Raw genomic sequence first — 15,027 nt, 5'->3', positions numbered from 1 at the left:
ACTCCCCCTGGGCCAGGGCTGTGGGGAAGGATGTGCCCTATTCCCAGGGAGGGAGAAGACACATTCCTGCTGCTGGCTTTGTTCTAGGGACATTTCAGCCTGCTGGGTCTTGCCAACCCAGTTAAGCCTTGAGCACAAATCTGTTTCTTGTGTGGATGGGTTGGTTCCCCTCTTCTTCCTCATTCCCCTGCTCTTCCAGAGACTCAGGGCTGTGCAGGGGACAGTTGAAGGGAACCAGGAGAGGTGCTGAGCCTTGTGGCAGTGCCTGACCTGCCTGTCTCCAGTCTGGTAGTGAGGAGCCTGGCTGGGCTGTGTGACTCACCCGGCAGCCACGTGAAGTGGAGCTGGCATGGAAAAGCCATGTGAGGCCAAGGGCTCTTCCTGGAAGATTGCTGCATGCTTGCATCCCCCTGGAGCAGTCTTCGCTGGCACAGTGCAGCTGCAGTGCTGTGAGCGTGCTGGGCCCTCTGCTGCAGCCACAGGACCAGGGTGGTTCCAGCAGCTCTCCCAGAGCAGTGAGAGCAGAAGGGGGGTTCAGCTCTGGCCCAGAACTGGCCCAGCCGGTCTTGTGGAGCACTAGAGAGGCAAATCCAGCTGATGGTAACAGCTGCAGGATCAGAGTTAGCAGCAGGGCTCAGAGGCACTCCTGCCCAGCCCCTGCTCTGGGCACGATGTGTCCCACCCACCCCAGCACCTGCCAGCTCAGGCAGAGACAGAACTGCAGATGAAATGAGCCAGCGGTTAAGGGGAGGCAGGGGGGGATCACCTTTCCACCAGAGAGCTGGGAAACACCCACAGGATGTGGATGGATCCTGGTGGGACTCCCTGGTGTGCACTGACACAGTGCCAGGAGCAGCCTGGCAGCTGGAACTGAGATGTGATAGCTGGGACAGTGTGGGCAGGGATCAATGCCAGCTCCAAACCTGCTCCTTGTCCCTCCTCGCTCAAAGCAGAGCTCAGCAGCCCTGGCAGGGCCCAGCCTTGCTCTCAGCAGCACATCCCAACAGCTGTGTGCGCATCTTCCAGCTGCAGCTGAAGCCTCGTGGCCTCTGCAGTTTAAATTACTGCATCTACAATCACAACTAAGCTCAAATGTTAATTTTCCCCTCACCCTTATTTGCTGCACATTTCCCCTTGTCTCTCCACTTGAAGCAGACACAGGTCTGTCCCAGCAGGTCACAGGCTCAGACCAGCTCACACTTCTCCTGTCCTTAAACCAGTGTGGAAGGCCAGGCATGACACAGCTCCCAAAGGAGGCAGCTGCTGCTGTTCCCCTCCTGGTTCCAGCAGGAGCATCCCCAGCTGTGGATCAGGCAGGCTGGCAGCCAGGAGCAAGAGGCCAGGGAAGCACCAGGGCAGCACCACTGGGCAGAGCTGAGCCAAGGCCAGGGCTGACTGCAAGTCATGCTGATGTGGAATCCCTCCCAGCCTCTGCCTGCAGCACATCCAGGCTCTCCAGAGCCAACCCTTGCCCAGCACTGACAGCAGCTTTGCTACAAAAGTGGCAACTTCTCCCACATCTTTCTTGGGGTGACTGTGTGTAAAAAGGTGGCCTGGGGGTCAGGGGACCCTGCTGCCATGCACCCACAGGGCAGAGGCAGCGTTGGTGGTGCCAGGGAAGCACACAGGGAAGCAGCACTCCTCCCTCCAGGCAGTTTTTAACCCCTTACAGCAGGTGAGCACCTCCTGCCCACCTCCCCCCAGCCCAGGTGAGGGGTGTCAAGCCAGGGCCACACAGCCCAGCACAAAGCTCCACCCGAGAGCAGCTCCTGCTTTCCATCCCCCACTGTCCTGGGAATCTGCCACCCTCCACAAGAGGCCTGGAGGAACTTGGTGTCCCACCATTCAAGAGCCCAATCAATATTTGGTCAGGGCTTTCATCATCTTTCTCAGTCGAGTCTAAGTATGTACTTAAGCTCAAGTACCCTGGAGACTTTTCCATAACACCCCCACTCCCTGCTCACCCAATGCTCCACATTCTCCTGACTCCAAACACTAAAACCTGGTTTCACCTAGAGACTCATAGCCAAACAGGCAGAGGCAGCAACAGCAGCATTTGGAAACAACCCTGAGGACAGTGAACCCCGTGAGGAACAGCCACAGGGAAACTCACACGCTGCGAGCACATGGAGTGTGCCAGAAAAACCCACAAAGCCTCCACTGCTGGATTAGCAGGAGGGCTCCAAGTGAACCTGCAGCATAAGCAGAGAGCTGATAGGCTGGGGAAATGGTGTGACAGGTCACCTGTGCCACATCAGAGCCACTGACAGGTTTTTGTTGTGCTCTGCTCCACAAGGAAGCGATGTAGGACACCAAAAACACTGATCACAAACACATCCCAATTACCCTGTGCAAGAAAATGCAAGACACAAGAGGCCTGGGGGTAAATGCAGACATATTTGAGATTTAGGTGTCACCTCATGCTGACAGCATCTCAGACACCTCTGAGCAGGGCAGCAGTGCCCCTGCAAACCCTCTGGTGGAGCAGTCAGCCCTGCCCACCCACTGCAGGAAGGGAAGGAGGAGCCCCTTTAAAGAAGTGGAGCCCCAGGACTTTGCTGGGTGCTCTCTCTCGCACGGGGCTGTGCTGTCACAGAACACAGGAGCCCTCAGTGGTGTCACAATGTTTATTAGTCTGTACAGTCCCCGGCAGATGCAGTTTAGATGATTCCAATCTGGAAAGAAGCAAAGGATGTTAAAACAGATGTTATGGTGGCAGAAAGGCAGAGCCTCCACCACAGACATCACTGCATCTCCCCAGGATTCCTGTCCTCCAAGGCTTCCTCCTCCCAGACCTGCCCAAGAGCTTCACACATCCACTTTGTACACTCATCCCACAGTGATCCTTGTGCTGTGCATTCCCCTACTCCACTGTGCACCACCTCTGCCTCCTGCCTGCCTCAATCACCTTGAGCTGACTGAGAACGTGGCTCCTCAGTACTCACATCCTGTCTGGCTACAGAGCCACACAAGTGCCACCACACAAATACCTCATGAAGAACAATCAGTGGAGGAGACACGAGACAAAGTGCAAAAAAAAACCTTCCAAGTATCAAAGAGATCTCACCTTGTTGGCCACATCCAGTGCATCATAATCAGGAGCCAGTCGGACGTAAGCCTTCTTCTCTCCATCAGGCCTAGAGAGGAAGAGGAGGCATCAGGACAGAGACAACTCCTCCCTCCCCCCGCTCCACATTCCTGCAACCCCCGTGTGCATCAGTGGTTCCTTTGGAAACATCACATTACTCAGTGAAATTGAAGTTTACATCATTTGCACAGGACTCCCTGGGTGCCAAAAGTGCTCCCTGAGGAAACCAACCCTCTGCTCTGCCAACATTTCCCACTTCCACCAAGACGTGCTCAGTCCAAAGCTGCACTTAGCTGTGGAGCTTTACCCCACATCTGCTCAATCTCACACATGTATTCCCATTTTCTGCCAAAATGAAGCACCTCACACCCAGCAGGGACTTGTTCTCCTCCCCCTTCTCACCTGATCAACGTGTTGACCTTGGCCACATCGATATCATACAGCTTCTTGACAGCCTGTTTGATCTGGTGCTTGTTTGCCTTGACATCCACGATGAACACCAGAGTGTTGTTGTCCTCAATCTTCTTCATCGCTGATTCTGTGGTCAGAGGGAACTTGATAATGGCATAATGGTCCAGCCTGCAAGAGAGATGCTGTGATTAACAGAGGGCTGGCAGGTGCTCCTCTGAATTTCAGGGGCTTTCTTTGGGGTGCATCAGTCACCTAAGGTTATAATCACAAACTCTCAGGCTTTGGTCGCATAAAATCATCACGTGCATCCCAAACCACCAGGTCCCCATTCACGGGGCTGCTGCCACCCCCAAACGCCCGAGCAGGGCAGAGCCCTCTCCCCACACTCACTTGTTTCTCCGTGGGGCGCTTTTCCGGGGGTACTTGGGCTGCCTCCGCAGCCGCAGCGTCTTGGGCCTGCGGAATGTGGGCGACGTGCGGATCTTCTTTTTCTTGTGGCTGTGGACCCCCTTCAGGACGGCCTTCTTGGCCTTCAGCGCCTTTGCCTTAGCCTCTGTCTTCGGAGGCACAGCTGTGAGGAGAGCTCAGTCAGCGCCACACGGCTCTGCAGGGTCGGGGTGCGCTCCCCGGCCGGGCATGGCTTCCCCGGCAGGACCTCACCCAGCGGCCCGGGCTCCCTCATCCAACCACGAGGAGCCCCCAGAACGCCCAACTGAGTTAAAAGTCTCCCGTTTCCTTGCGGGAAAAGGCGCTCATTCCCTGGCCGCGCAGGATTCCTAGCACCGAGATGGGAACACCCCCCACCTCCCTCAGGCAACCTGGCAGGCCTCTCCCACCCCCTCCACGTGCCCGCGCTGAACACAGCGCTGCAACCCTGCGCCACTCCCCGCTGCGTTCAGCCCGGCTCCCCCGCACATACACCAGCACCCCGCGGGGTCCCACACGCCGCCCGGGAACCCCAACCCAGACCCAGCGCCCCGCGCCCTCACCCTCCTTCTTCGCCTTGGGCGCCATCTTGGCCAGGCGGAAGCCGAAAGGGGTCTCCCGCTCCGCGCAGCACGGGCTTATACCCCCAAATCTCGCGGGAGCAAGACGGAATCCCCACCACCTCTCCGGCCCAACTCTCGCGACATATTCTGAGCATGTCGGTAGTGGTAGTACTCGCCAAGGGACTCCTGTGCGCACGCGCAGCATCGTCCTGCGTGCCGTAGGGCATCATGGGAGTTGTAGTCTGGCACGCTACTGTCCCTTCCCGCCGTCGTGGCGGTGCGGGACCGGGGTGAGCCCCGGGGTGGCGGGGGATTACCGGGGTCCCGCCGCGGTGGTAGCAGCTCAATGGCCCAGTCCCGGAGTAACCGGCGTCCTGGCCCCTCCCACGCCCCGAACGGGGGCGTGGGAGGGGCCAGGACGCCGGTTACTCCGGGACTGGGCGTGAAGCACCGAGCACCGCTACCGACGCTGGGAGGTTGGCGGTAACGGGGACACCCCGCTTCATTTCCTCGCCGTGGGGACAGGGACGAGGCGGGGAGAGCTGGATGTTGGACTGGGATGAGGCGAGGGGACAGCGGGATCTGTGCACGGGACGGGGGGGACACGCGGGGAGCGGTGGGACACGGGGATGGGGCTGGGTGGCACTTGGGGACAGACAGATTGCGGGGCAGGGACTGCCACAGCCTGGGGTGGCCGTGGGGACAGCTGGGACACGGGGATGGATGGATGGGTGGATGGCGGGGACAGTGGTACCCGGGTGTGCGGGAATGTGAGGGTGGCGGGACATGGGGACAGCTGGGACACGCGTGTGGGACAGCCACATCTGGTGGCAGGGGGACAGTGACACGCTGGGGTGGCACACTCGGGATGTGGGACACGGGGACAGCTGGGACACGGGGTGTGGGACAGCCACAGGCAGGGGGCTCGGGGTGGCAGGGAGGTGACAAGGACCTCGAGGTGGCAGGGATGTGGGGACAGCCATCCTCGGTGACGTGGGGAATCAGGACACAGGGACAAGGGAAAAGTGTGGGATAAGGGGACAGCCCCACATGGGGACACGGCGACAACAGTGATCCACAGTGCTGTTCACGGCGACATCTGTGACACGGGGACACGGCCACTCCTTGCTCTCTGTGTCCCCAGACCCCGCCTGACCCTCATCCCATCCCCGCTGTCCCCCACGGACCATGAACGTGCTGGCCCCGGTGCGCAGGGACCGGGTCATCGCCGAGCTGCCCGCGGTGAGAGGGGGCCCCGCCACCCCGGGCTGTCCCCGCCGAGCCCCGCGCTCACCCCGCTGTCCCCCTTTGTCCCCTCGCAGTGTTTCCGCAAGGAGGCCGCCCTGCACGCCCGCCCCGCCTTCCACCCCACGGTGGCCGGAGCCTGCCAGGAGCAGCGGACGGGCACCGTGGGGTCTGTCCCGCGGGTTCGGGGTCCCCGCTCTGGGCCCGGGGGGGTGACAGGGACCGGCGGGGCCGCAGCCGCGCGTGGGGGTCCCCTGGGGGTCCCGGCGTGGGCGCCGCGTGGCTGCCGGCGCTGCCCGGTGCCGAGCCCTGCGTCACGGCGCTGGAATGCGGAGCGGGGGGGACACGGGGAGAGCGGGGCGGGAGCGGGGATCCGGGATGAACCGGGGGGGGACACCGGAGGAACGCGGGGATCCGGGATGAACCGGGAGGGGGACACCGGAGGAACGCGGGGAGGGCGCGGGGATTCGGGATACGGAGCTGGGGGGACGCCGGGGATCCGGGATGAACCGCGGAGCGGCCGGGATACGGAGCGGGGGGACACCGGGGGAGCTCGGGGGTCCGAGATGAACCGGGAGGGGACACGGGGGGACACCGGGGAGTACGGGGATCCGGGGCGAACAGCGACAGGACCGGGATGCGGGGCGGGAGGACACCGGAGGATCGCGGGCGTCTGGGATGAGCTGCGGCGGGGCGGGAATGCGGAGCGGAGGGGACACCGGAGGAGCACGGGGGTACGGGATGAGCCGCGGAGGGCCGGGATGGGGAGCCCTTTGGACACGAGGGGCCGGGCGGGGATGGGATGATGGGACCAGCCCAAACCCCTCGGGGACGGCTCAGGGGTGCCCCCACCCTGCTGAGCCCCCGCGTGTCCCCCTCGCTGCAGGTTCAAGATCTCCAAGATCATCGTGGTGGGCGATCTCTCGGTGGGGAAAACCTGCCTGATCAATCGGTAACGGGAGCCCCGGGAGGCTCGGAGGGGATGGAGAGGGGGGAAATGATCCCTCTCTCCCAAAGGGCAGCAGCGCCTTGGGCTGAGCCCAGCTCTGGCCCAGGGGGCGGGGGGCACTGAGCCCCCCAAGGGGTCAGGGGATGTTGATACCCCCTGACTCCCCCCAGGTTTTGCAAGGACACTTTTGACAAGAACTACAAGGCGACCATCGGCGTGGATTTCGAGATGGAGCGGTTCGAGGTGCTGGGGGTGCCCTTCAGCCTGCAGCTGTGAGTGTTGGCCAGCCCCCTCCCCACTCACCCCTGCGACCCCCCCTCACCTCCCACACCCCCCCAGGTGGGACACGGCCGGCCAGGAGCGTTTCAAGTGCATCGCTTCCACCTACTACCGAGGAGCACAGGGTGAGCTCCCCCCGCAGCCCAGCCGCCCACCCTCTGTCCCTGTCCCTGTCCCCATCTCACCCTCCTTCCTCCCCAGCCATCGTGATTGTCTTCGATGTCAACGACGTGGGGTCCCTGGAGCACACACGGTAGGTGACACATGGCCAGGGGTGGGGACAGGGATGGGCGTGGGGACCTTAGGGACAAAGAGGGGCTGTGGGGCTGCTGTGCTGTGTGAGCACAAGGACAGTGCTTGGCCACCACCTGGTGACAGTGGCTTCACAGGCAGTGGCTGGCTGATGCCCTGAAGGAGAACGACCCATCCAACGTGATCCTCTTCCTGGTGGGCTCCAAGAAGGATCTGAGCGTGAGTGTGTCCCCCTCCCTGTGGGCAGGCCGTGCCCTGGCTGTCCCTGTCACCCACCCACACCCGGCCTGGTTGGCAGACCCCGGCCCAGTACAGCCTGATGGAGAAGGACGCCCTCAAGGTGGCCCAGGAGATGCAGGCCGAGTACTGGGCTGTGTCCTCGCTCACTGGTGAGTCCCAGCGGGGTGGGGAAATGCAGATCCCACATCAGCCAGCTCGGGGGGCACTCAGGGGGTCTCTTCCTCCCGTGGGCCAGGGGAGAACGTGCGGGATTTCTTCTTCCGAGTGGCGGCGCTGACCTTTGAGAGCAGCGTGCTGGCCGAGCTGGAGCGCGGCAGCGGCGCCCGCAGCATCGGCGACACCGTGCGTGAGTAATCCCCGGCCGGCCCCTCCTGGGTGTCCCCCGTGTCCCCCCACCCTCACAGCCACCCTTTCTCCTTGCTCTGCCCCTCAGGGATCAGCAGCAAGGAGAGCGACCTGTACCTGTCCACGCCCCGCAAGAAACCCAAGTGCTGCCAGTGAGGGACAGCCCCAAGCCCTCTGTGCTCTGGACCAAAGAGGGGCGATCCCAGCCGGCCCCGAGGACATGTCCCTGCCATCCCTGGCCTGCCTGGGCACCCCTGGCCTCCCTGGGTACCCCTGGTCTGCCTGGGCACCCCTGGCCTGCCTGGGCACCCCCGCTGGGGCACGCAGGAGCACCCGTGTGGCTCCTGTAGCTATGCAAACCCAGGTACTGCTCGCAGGGGGAGATGCCTTCAGGCTCCCTTTTGTCTTAATAAAATCTTTTTTTATGCTTTGTAAGAAAGGCATGGGGCTGGGGGCAGGGGGCTGGGGGTGGCTGTGGGTGTCCCTGTCCCCGGGTGCAGCCCCCAGGCTCACAGGCAAGCAGGCGGATGGATGGCTGCCACTCAGGACGAGTTCCATTGCCACTGAGGACGAGTTCCATTGCCACCGAGGAGTATCCCGGTCCTGCAGAGCCAGGGGGGATGTGTCCCTCTCGGGGGGACACACGAGGTGACACTGCCACGTCACTCCCAGCCCAGCTGGTGCTGGTCGAAGCGGGGCTGCAGGCGTGGGGGGACGCAGTGGGAGCACTTGTAGCGCTCCTGGATCCACTTCCCTCCCTCGCTGCTCTCCATGCAGATGGCAGCGACCCCTGTGGGGACACAGGGGGCTCAGCGCTGCCCACCACAGCCTGTGGGAGTGAGTGGTGTCCCACTGCACCCATGGGTGCCCTCTCCTACCTGCCACGACCCCCCCCAGCCGCTCCACCAGTTCGATGGCCGCTCTCATGGTGCCCCCAGTTTCAACCCACTGATCCACCAGGAGGATGCGCAGGCCTGGAGGGGGGAGAGGCTGTGCTTGAGTGCTCCATGCCCACCCTGCAGCCCCCCAGAAGGGCAGCACCCCTGGCTAACCTGGTGTGATGGCATCGGTGCGGATCTCCATCAGCTTCTGCTGGCCCAAGTAGTCGCTGTAGGGCTGAGCCTCCGTGTGCACGCACAGGTGCCCGGCCTTGCGGATGGCCAGGAAGCCTTTCTGCAGGGTGGCAGCGGCTGCAGCGCCTGCAGGTGGGCACAGCACCGTCAGGACCCCCAGGACAAGGGACAGGGACGCTGTGCTCGCCTGTGAGCCGTGCCCTGCTCACCCAGGATGAAGCCCATGGCGTCGACGCCGGCCACCATGTCGATGGCATCTCCCTGGAAGGGCTGCAGCAGGTCGGCCACGCAGTCCTGCAAGCCCTGGGGGGAGAGTGGAGGGGCTGGGTGTGGGCAGCCCCCCGTGGGCACCCCAGCAGCCCCTGGAGAGGTACAGCCCACCCCGGGCACCCCGTGGATGCCATCCACCCCGGGCACTGGGTACTTGCGGGTGGCAGTAGAGCCGGGACGGGTCCAGCCAGGCATAGTTGGGACCTTTGACGTTGGGAGCCATCAGTGCCAGGTACCAGCCCTTCTCCCGGGTGGCAGGGACGTGGCACAGGTCCATGCGTGGGGACTGCAGGCACTGCAAGCACTGAGCATGAAGGGGGGTGAGACCTCCCCACCTCCCCATGGCCTGGTGCCCCACACCCACAGCCACACGTGGCACCCCAGGGCCCAGGGCTCCCGTTCTGGCTCCGTACCTGGTGCTGGTGGCAGGGCTGAGCCGAGCAGGAGCGTCACAGGGGCGTCACAGACAGCGACAGCTGAGCAGGGCCAGCCCTGTGGCACTGGGCCAGCGCCCTCAGCCAGCTGGACACTGGCACAGAGCCAGGCAAGAACCCTTCCCATGGGCCACTGATGTCCCCCACTGGCTCTGCTGTCCCAGCCAGGCAGGGCTGTGCGGGGAAGAAATGAGGCTGTGGCGTTTGTAAACCACATGAGTGTCCCCAGCACCCAGTGTGGGTGGCACAGAGGGGTGGCACCCTGTGCCAGCCAGCCAGGGGGATGCTCAGGGGGGTTTCCTGCAGTTTTGGGTGGTCTTGGGCAGCACAGGGATTTTTTGAGGCCGCGCACGTCCCCGTTGGGGTGTCCAGGCACTGTCCTGCCCTGCTGGGAGCTGGCTGCCACAGCGTCCCACTGAGCCAGGGCTGTGTCCTGACTGCCAATGGGCCCCAAGGGCAGGAGCTGGCCAGGAGGGACAGCCCTGGCAGTGCTCTGGGAATGGCAGAGTGGGCGGCCAGCCCGGCTGGGCACAGGCTCTGGGCTGGCCTGGGGAAGGCACATCCGTGGGATGGGATGTGCAGGGCCACAGGGAGCGACCCTGGGATGGGATGTGAGGATGCAGCATGCACTCATGGGGCATGGGGAAGTGTCGCAGGCATCTTTTATGGAAAAGCCTTTCCTTAGGACTTTTTCTCCTGAGAAGCTGAGAGGCCTCGGGAACAAAATGCAAACATTGATTATCTGCTGCTGTGGAATGCAACAGGTGCATCTGTGATTGGCCCATGTTGGTTGTTTCTAATTAATGGCCAATCACAGTCAGCTGGCTCAGACAGAAAGTCTGAGCCACAAGCTTTATCTTTCTTCCTTTTCTATTCTTAGCTAGCCTTCTGATGAAATCCTTTCTTCTATTCTTTTAGTATAGTTTTAATATAATATATATCATAAAATACTAAATCAAGCCTTCTGAAACACCGAGTCAGATCCTCATCTCTTCCCTCATCCTCAGACCCCTGTGAGCACGGTCACAGGGAGGTGCCGATGTGGGGAGCACCGCGGGAAGGGACGGGGGAATTCAGGGAGCATCTGTGGGCCGGGATCCGGGGCCACACAGAGCATCCTCGGGGAGGGATGCAGGGATGGATGCAGGGACACAGGGACGCAGGGATGCAGGGATGCAGGGATTCAGGGATGCAGGGATGCAGGGATGGACACAGGGACACAGGGATGCAGGGATTCAGGGACGCAGGGACGAACGCAGGGATGCAGGGATGGACACAGGGACACAGGGATGCAGGGAGCATCGTTCTCCCGTCGGGGGCCGCTCCGGGCCGGGGGCTGTGCGGGGCGGGCGCGTCACGGGGCGGGGGTTTGTGGCCGGCTCGTTACCGGCCCCGGCACATCACCCCACCGGCTGCCACAGCAACGGGGCCGGTCCCGCGGCAGGGGTGAGCCCTTCCCCGCGGGACGTGCGGCGGGAGCGGCGGCAGCGCCCCGGCTCTGCGGGACCCCCCGCGCCGTGCCGGGCCGTGCCGGGCCGTGCCGGGCCGTGCCGGGCCGTGCCGGGCCGTGCCGGGCCGCCCCGCGTGGGCGGGCTGCGCTGCTCTATAAGGCGGCCCCACGGCGGCGAGCGGCGCGGTGCCATGTGCGCCCCGGGGCTGCTCTGCCGCCTCCTCCTCCTCCTCCTCTTCTTCCTCCTGCTGCAGCCTGCCCCCGGAGCGGCCCCGCCGGGACGGCCCCGCGCCCGCCGCGGGCTCACCTACCCCGGGACGCTGTGGTGCGGGGCGGGCAGCAACGCGGACAGCTACGAGCAGCTGGGTAAGGGCGGCAGGGATGCTGCTACATCTATCATCCCATCCCATCCTTTCCATCCCTTCCAATTCCATCCCATCCCATCCCATCCCATCCCCAACCCATCACTAGGTCAGTCCTCACCAATCCCAATCCAGTCCATCCCAGCAATGGTCTCCTCCAGTCCCTGTTCCCATGATAGTTCAATCCCTGTCTGTCCAGTTCAGCCCCCACCCAAGCAGCAGTCCAATCCCAGTTCACCTCTGCCTAGTTCCTATCACAATTCCTCCTGGTGCTGCTCCACTCTTGATCCACCCTCTGTCCCCAGCCTATTCTGTGGTCCATCCTGCTGCCATTCCAGTCCCCATCCCAGGGTTTTGTCATCTCTTCCTGTTTTTCTGACCAATATTTTGATCCAAACTTCTCCTGTAAGGCTGACCATTAGGAAAATATCTTCTCACACTCTTCCCCTCTCTTCTGGCCCTACAAAACCTTCATTATTTAAGATAGGAAATCAGTGAGGAATCGTGCTTTGCAAATTGCTCGGCCCAACAAAGAGGTGGATCCTGACATTGCACTTAAGAATTATGGCTGAAACTGAGTGGAAAGGAAGGCTCAGTTCACAAGTGCAGATCTTCTTTTGCCAATGGACTACTCGCCTTTTATTTATTTTTTAGAATATATTCAAAGCCCATCCCAATACTGCTCCACTTCCTGTTGCTATCCTCATCTCAGCGTAAACCCTCTTGTGGTACTGCTCCAGGACCCCAGTCTGATCCCCAGTGTGGTGTTGGCACAGCCAGTGCCAGCCTTGTCCCACCCAAGCGCTGATCCAACTGAGCCCTTCCCACCCATCCTTTCCTACCCCAGTCCCCATCCCAATACTGCTCCACTCCCTGTCGCTATCCTGATCCCAGCCTAAACCCTCTTGTGGCCCTGTCCAGGACCCCAATCTCATTCCCAGTGTGGTGTTGGCACAGCCAGCGACAGCCTTGTCCCCATCCAAATGCTGATCCAGCTGAGCCCATCCATCCTTATCTACCCCAGTATCATTCCATGCATAAATCAGCCCAATCCAATCTTGATCCTAGCCCAGCCCCAGCCCAATCCAGTCCTAGCCCCAGCCCAGCCCCAGCCCTGCCTGCAGCCCTGTTTCCCTGCAGGGGAGCACCGGGACACGGATCGCTGCTGCCGGGAGCACGACCACTGCCAGCACGTCATCCACCCGTTCACGGCGCGCTACGGCTACCGCAACCTGCGCTGGCACACCATCAGCCACTGCGACTGCGACCTCCGGTGAGCGTCCCCAAACTGCCCCGGGGCACCCGGGCACCCCCCCGGGGGTGGCAGCTTCAGTGCTCGTGGGTGATGGGTTTGAGATTAACCGGAGGATGGCGAGTGTGTGATTTCAAGGCGGTAATTCGGTAACATAATCTCATTACTTGAGATAGTAATGGTTGTTCCTAGGAGTAAGGCTAATGATGAAGATTAGATTTGCTTGGGGAGCAGGGGAAGGAGTTGAACCATCATTTTCAGGGTATGGGCCCCATAGTTTGTTTAGCTGACCCTACTAGAAAGTAACATAAAGGAAGTGTGGAGGGTTTTGATTCCTTTAGTGTAGGTTCAATTCCTGCTTTTCTAAGTAGCAGGAAATGAGAGGGCTGGTATACCTCCATGTTCACTTTATCAGAGTGACCCTTTGTGATGGAGTTCACAGGGGTTTTCAGGTGAGGGAAGAGACGAGAATGTTGACTCTATCAGAAGGCTTGATTTATTATTTTATGATATATATTACTTAAAACTATACTAAAAAGAATAGAAGGAAAAGTTTCATCTCAGAAGGCTGGCTAAGCTAAGAATAGAAAGGAATGAAAACAAAGGTCTGTGGCTCGGACAGAGAGAGAGAGGTCACTAATTCCAAACATCTACACGAGACCAATCACAGATCCACCTGTTGCATTGCACAGCAGCAGATAACCATTGTTCACATCTTGTTTCTGAGGCTTCTTAGCTTCTCAGAAGGAGAAATCTTAAAGAAAAAGATTTTCACAAAAGATGTCTGCGACAACCCTTAGCGTTCAGGCACATTTCCAGAAGGGCCCCAGGTAAGGAGGTGTAGCAGATTGGCATGGTGGTGTGTGAGAGGCACAGGACACTGGTGTGTCAGGGGCACAGCATGGTGGTGTGTCAGGGGCACAGGCACCCCTGAGCTGGCTGTGCCCGGGCAGGTTGAAGCAGTGCCTGCGGCGGGTGAACGACACGGCCTCGCGCGCGGTGGGCCAGGCCTTCTTCAACGTCATCCAGGTGCCCTGCTTCGAGTTCACCTACAGGGAGGAGTGTGTGGAGCCCTATCTCTATGTCTGGTGAGTGCCCCCCTGCCCTGGGGACTGTCCCCTTGCCCTGTGGGGTTTGTCCCAGCCTGTGGTGCCTCCTGGGTTTTGGCAGGTGCAGGGCGTACAACACGGTGGCCGTGGCGGTGCCCCGAGAGCCGGTGCTGTATGAGTTTGGGGGGGAGCTCATCGACAGGGCAGCCAGGCCCAGGGGAGTCCCCCTGAGTCCCCTGTGGGATCATCATGAGCTCCCAGTGGATCATCACACCGAGACAGCTCCCAGGGCAGGCAAGAAAGAGAGGAAGAGGAAGAAAGATAAGAAGAATAAGGGGAAAGGTCTGAAAAAGAAAGGCTCTTCTGAAAAGGGGGCACGGAGCCGTCCTGCTGGCCCTGCTGATCCCTGGGCCCTGCTGCCATCATCCAACACCATCCTGAGTGATGCCCCAGCACGGGAGGGAGTGGGCAGGGAGCCAGTGCCAGCCACTCCCTCCCCAGTCCCCACCACCAGCGGGAAGAGGAGGAGGAAGGAGAGGAACAGAAAGAAGAGGCTGAAAAGTAAAACTGAGGCTGAGCCTGCATGAGAGGTGCAGGTCTGAGTCCTCCCTGAGCCCTGCACGGGTCCTGGCTGTGAAATAAATTCACATCTGCTCAAGCATCCTTGGTTTTGTCTGTGGGGGAAAGGATGGCACTGGGGCAGCATCCAGGGGAAATCCCATCATGGAAGACCTAGAGCTGGGTGGGGATCCAGGGGTTTGAGCTGTTCCTCACTGCCCCCCTCAGTCCATGTCATCATCCTGGCATTAGGGACACAGCTCTTGGCCACATGCTGGCAGCAGGGCTGAGCCCCAGTTTTAGCTGCCCTGCTAGGGGGCTAAATTCCAGCTCCCCAGGCATCTCATTTTCTCTGGGAGTTCTCTGAACTGCACCACCCAAGCTCTCTCTCATCCTCTTAATGCCTTGCCTCTCCCTTGCTCCCACACCAGCATCAACTCCTTCTCCCTTCATTGGGGAGGAACAGGGGCTTGGCCCTCCCTGAAGGCTCCTCAAATGCCTGCAAGGCTCCTTAGAGTGGGACAGCAGACACTTTTCCAGCCCTGGGACAAAGGCAGACACTGCCTGGGAAGAGCTGGGGCACAGAGAGCTGCCTGTGTCCCTTTCTCGCGGGTGGGGACCCTGTCTGGGCCCTGTAGCCAGGAGCAGGGAACAGGGCATGGCCACCAACTCCTCCAAATGCTTCCAAGGGTGGAGCATGGATCAGCCCAGCATTCTCATGAGGTGGTGGAAAGATTTTCCTGCACCAGCACCAAATACCAGCATTGGACAGAGCCGGAGC

The 15,027-nt window shown here is 61.0% G+C and overlaps 3 protein-coding genes and 2 non-coding genes across 5 annotated transcripts; 1 reads left to right on the top strand and 4 right to left on the bottom strand.

The window, feature by feature from the left end:
• Positions 1-2,613: 2,613 nt before the first annotated feature.
• Positions 2,614-4,645, bottom strand: RPL23A (ribosomal protein L23a). The gene is made up of 5 exons (XM_059487017.1): positions 4,489-4,645; positions 3,890-4,070; positions 3,491-3,667; positions 3,068-3,137; positions 2,614-2,675 (listed from the first exon to the last, which is right to left on the bottom strand). The coding sequence occupies exons 1-5, from the start codon at positions 4,511-4,513 to the stop codon at positions 2,661-2,663; spliced, it is 468 nt and encodes a 155-aa protein (XP_059343000.1). The 5' UTR covers positions 4,514-4,645; the 3' UTR covers positions 2,614-2,660.
• Positions 3,212-3,277, bottom strand: LOC132082827 (small nucleolar RNA SNORD42). Its single transcript, XR_009419873.1, has one exon. It is a non-coding gene; the product is annotated as a small nucleolar RNA SNORD42 (small nucleolar RNA).
• Positions 3,738-3,808, bottom strand: LOC132082828 (small nucleolar RNA Z17). The gene has a single exon (XR_009419874.1). It is a non-coding gene; the product is annotated as a small nucleolar RNA Z17 (small nucleolar RNA).
• An 824-nt stretch (positions 4,646-5,469) lies between the features above and the next one.
• RAB34 (RAB34, member RAS oncogene family) lies at positions 5,470-8,237 on the top strand. Its single transcript, XM_059486912.1, has 10 exons — positions 5,470-5,730; positions 5,811-5,902; positions 6,620-6,685; positions 6,853-6,954; positions 7,022-7,086; positions 7,163-7,214; positions 7,351-7,432; positions 7,512-7,602; positions 7,689-7,799; positions 7,887-8,237. The coding sequence occupies exons 1-10, from the start codon at positions 5,677-5,679 to the stop codon at positions 7,952-7,954; spliced, it is 783 nt and encodes a 260-aa protein (XP_059342895.1). The 5' UTR covers positions 5,470-5,676; the 3' UTR covers positions 7,955-8,237.
• A 135-nt stretch (positions 8,238-8,372) lies between these two features.
• Positions 8,373-9,478, bottom strand: LOC132082578 (adenine phosphoribosyltransferase-like). Its single transcript, XM_059486913.1, has 5 exons — positions 9,296-9,478; positions 9,081-9,174; positions 8,851-8,997; positions 8,677-8,772; positions 8,373-8,588 (listed from the first exon to the last, which is right to left on the bottom strand). Exons 1-5 carry the CDS (start codon positions 9,416-9,418, stop codon positions 8,461-8,463), a joined length of 588 nt encoding a protein of 195 aa, XP_059342896.1. The 5' UTR covers positions 9,419-9,478; the 3' UTR covers positions 8,373-8,460.
• Between the last annotated feature and the right edge of the window lie 5,549 nt (positions 9,479-15,027).

This window comes from Ammospiza nelsoni, chromosome 21, assembly GCF_027579445.1.
Source record: "Ammospiza nelsoni isolate bAmmNel1 chromosome 21, bAmmNel1.pri, whole genome shotgun sequence".
Classification (NCBI taxonomy): Eukaryota; Metazoa; Chordata; class Aves; order Passeriformes; family Passerellidae; genus Ammospiza; species Ammospiza nelsoni.
The sequence above is the reverse complement of the archived record's forward strand: the minus strand, read 5'-3'. Positions and strand labels throughout refer to the sequence as shown.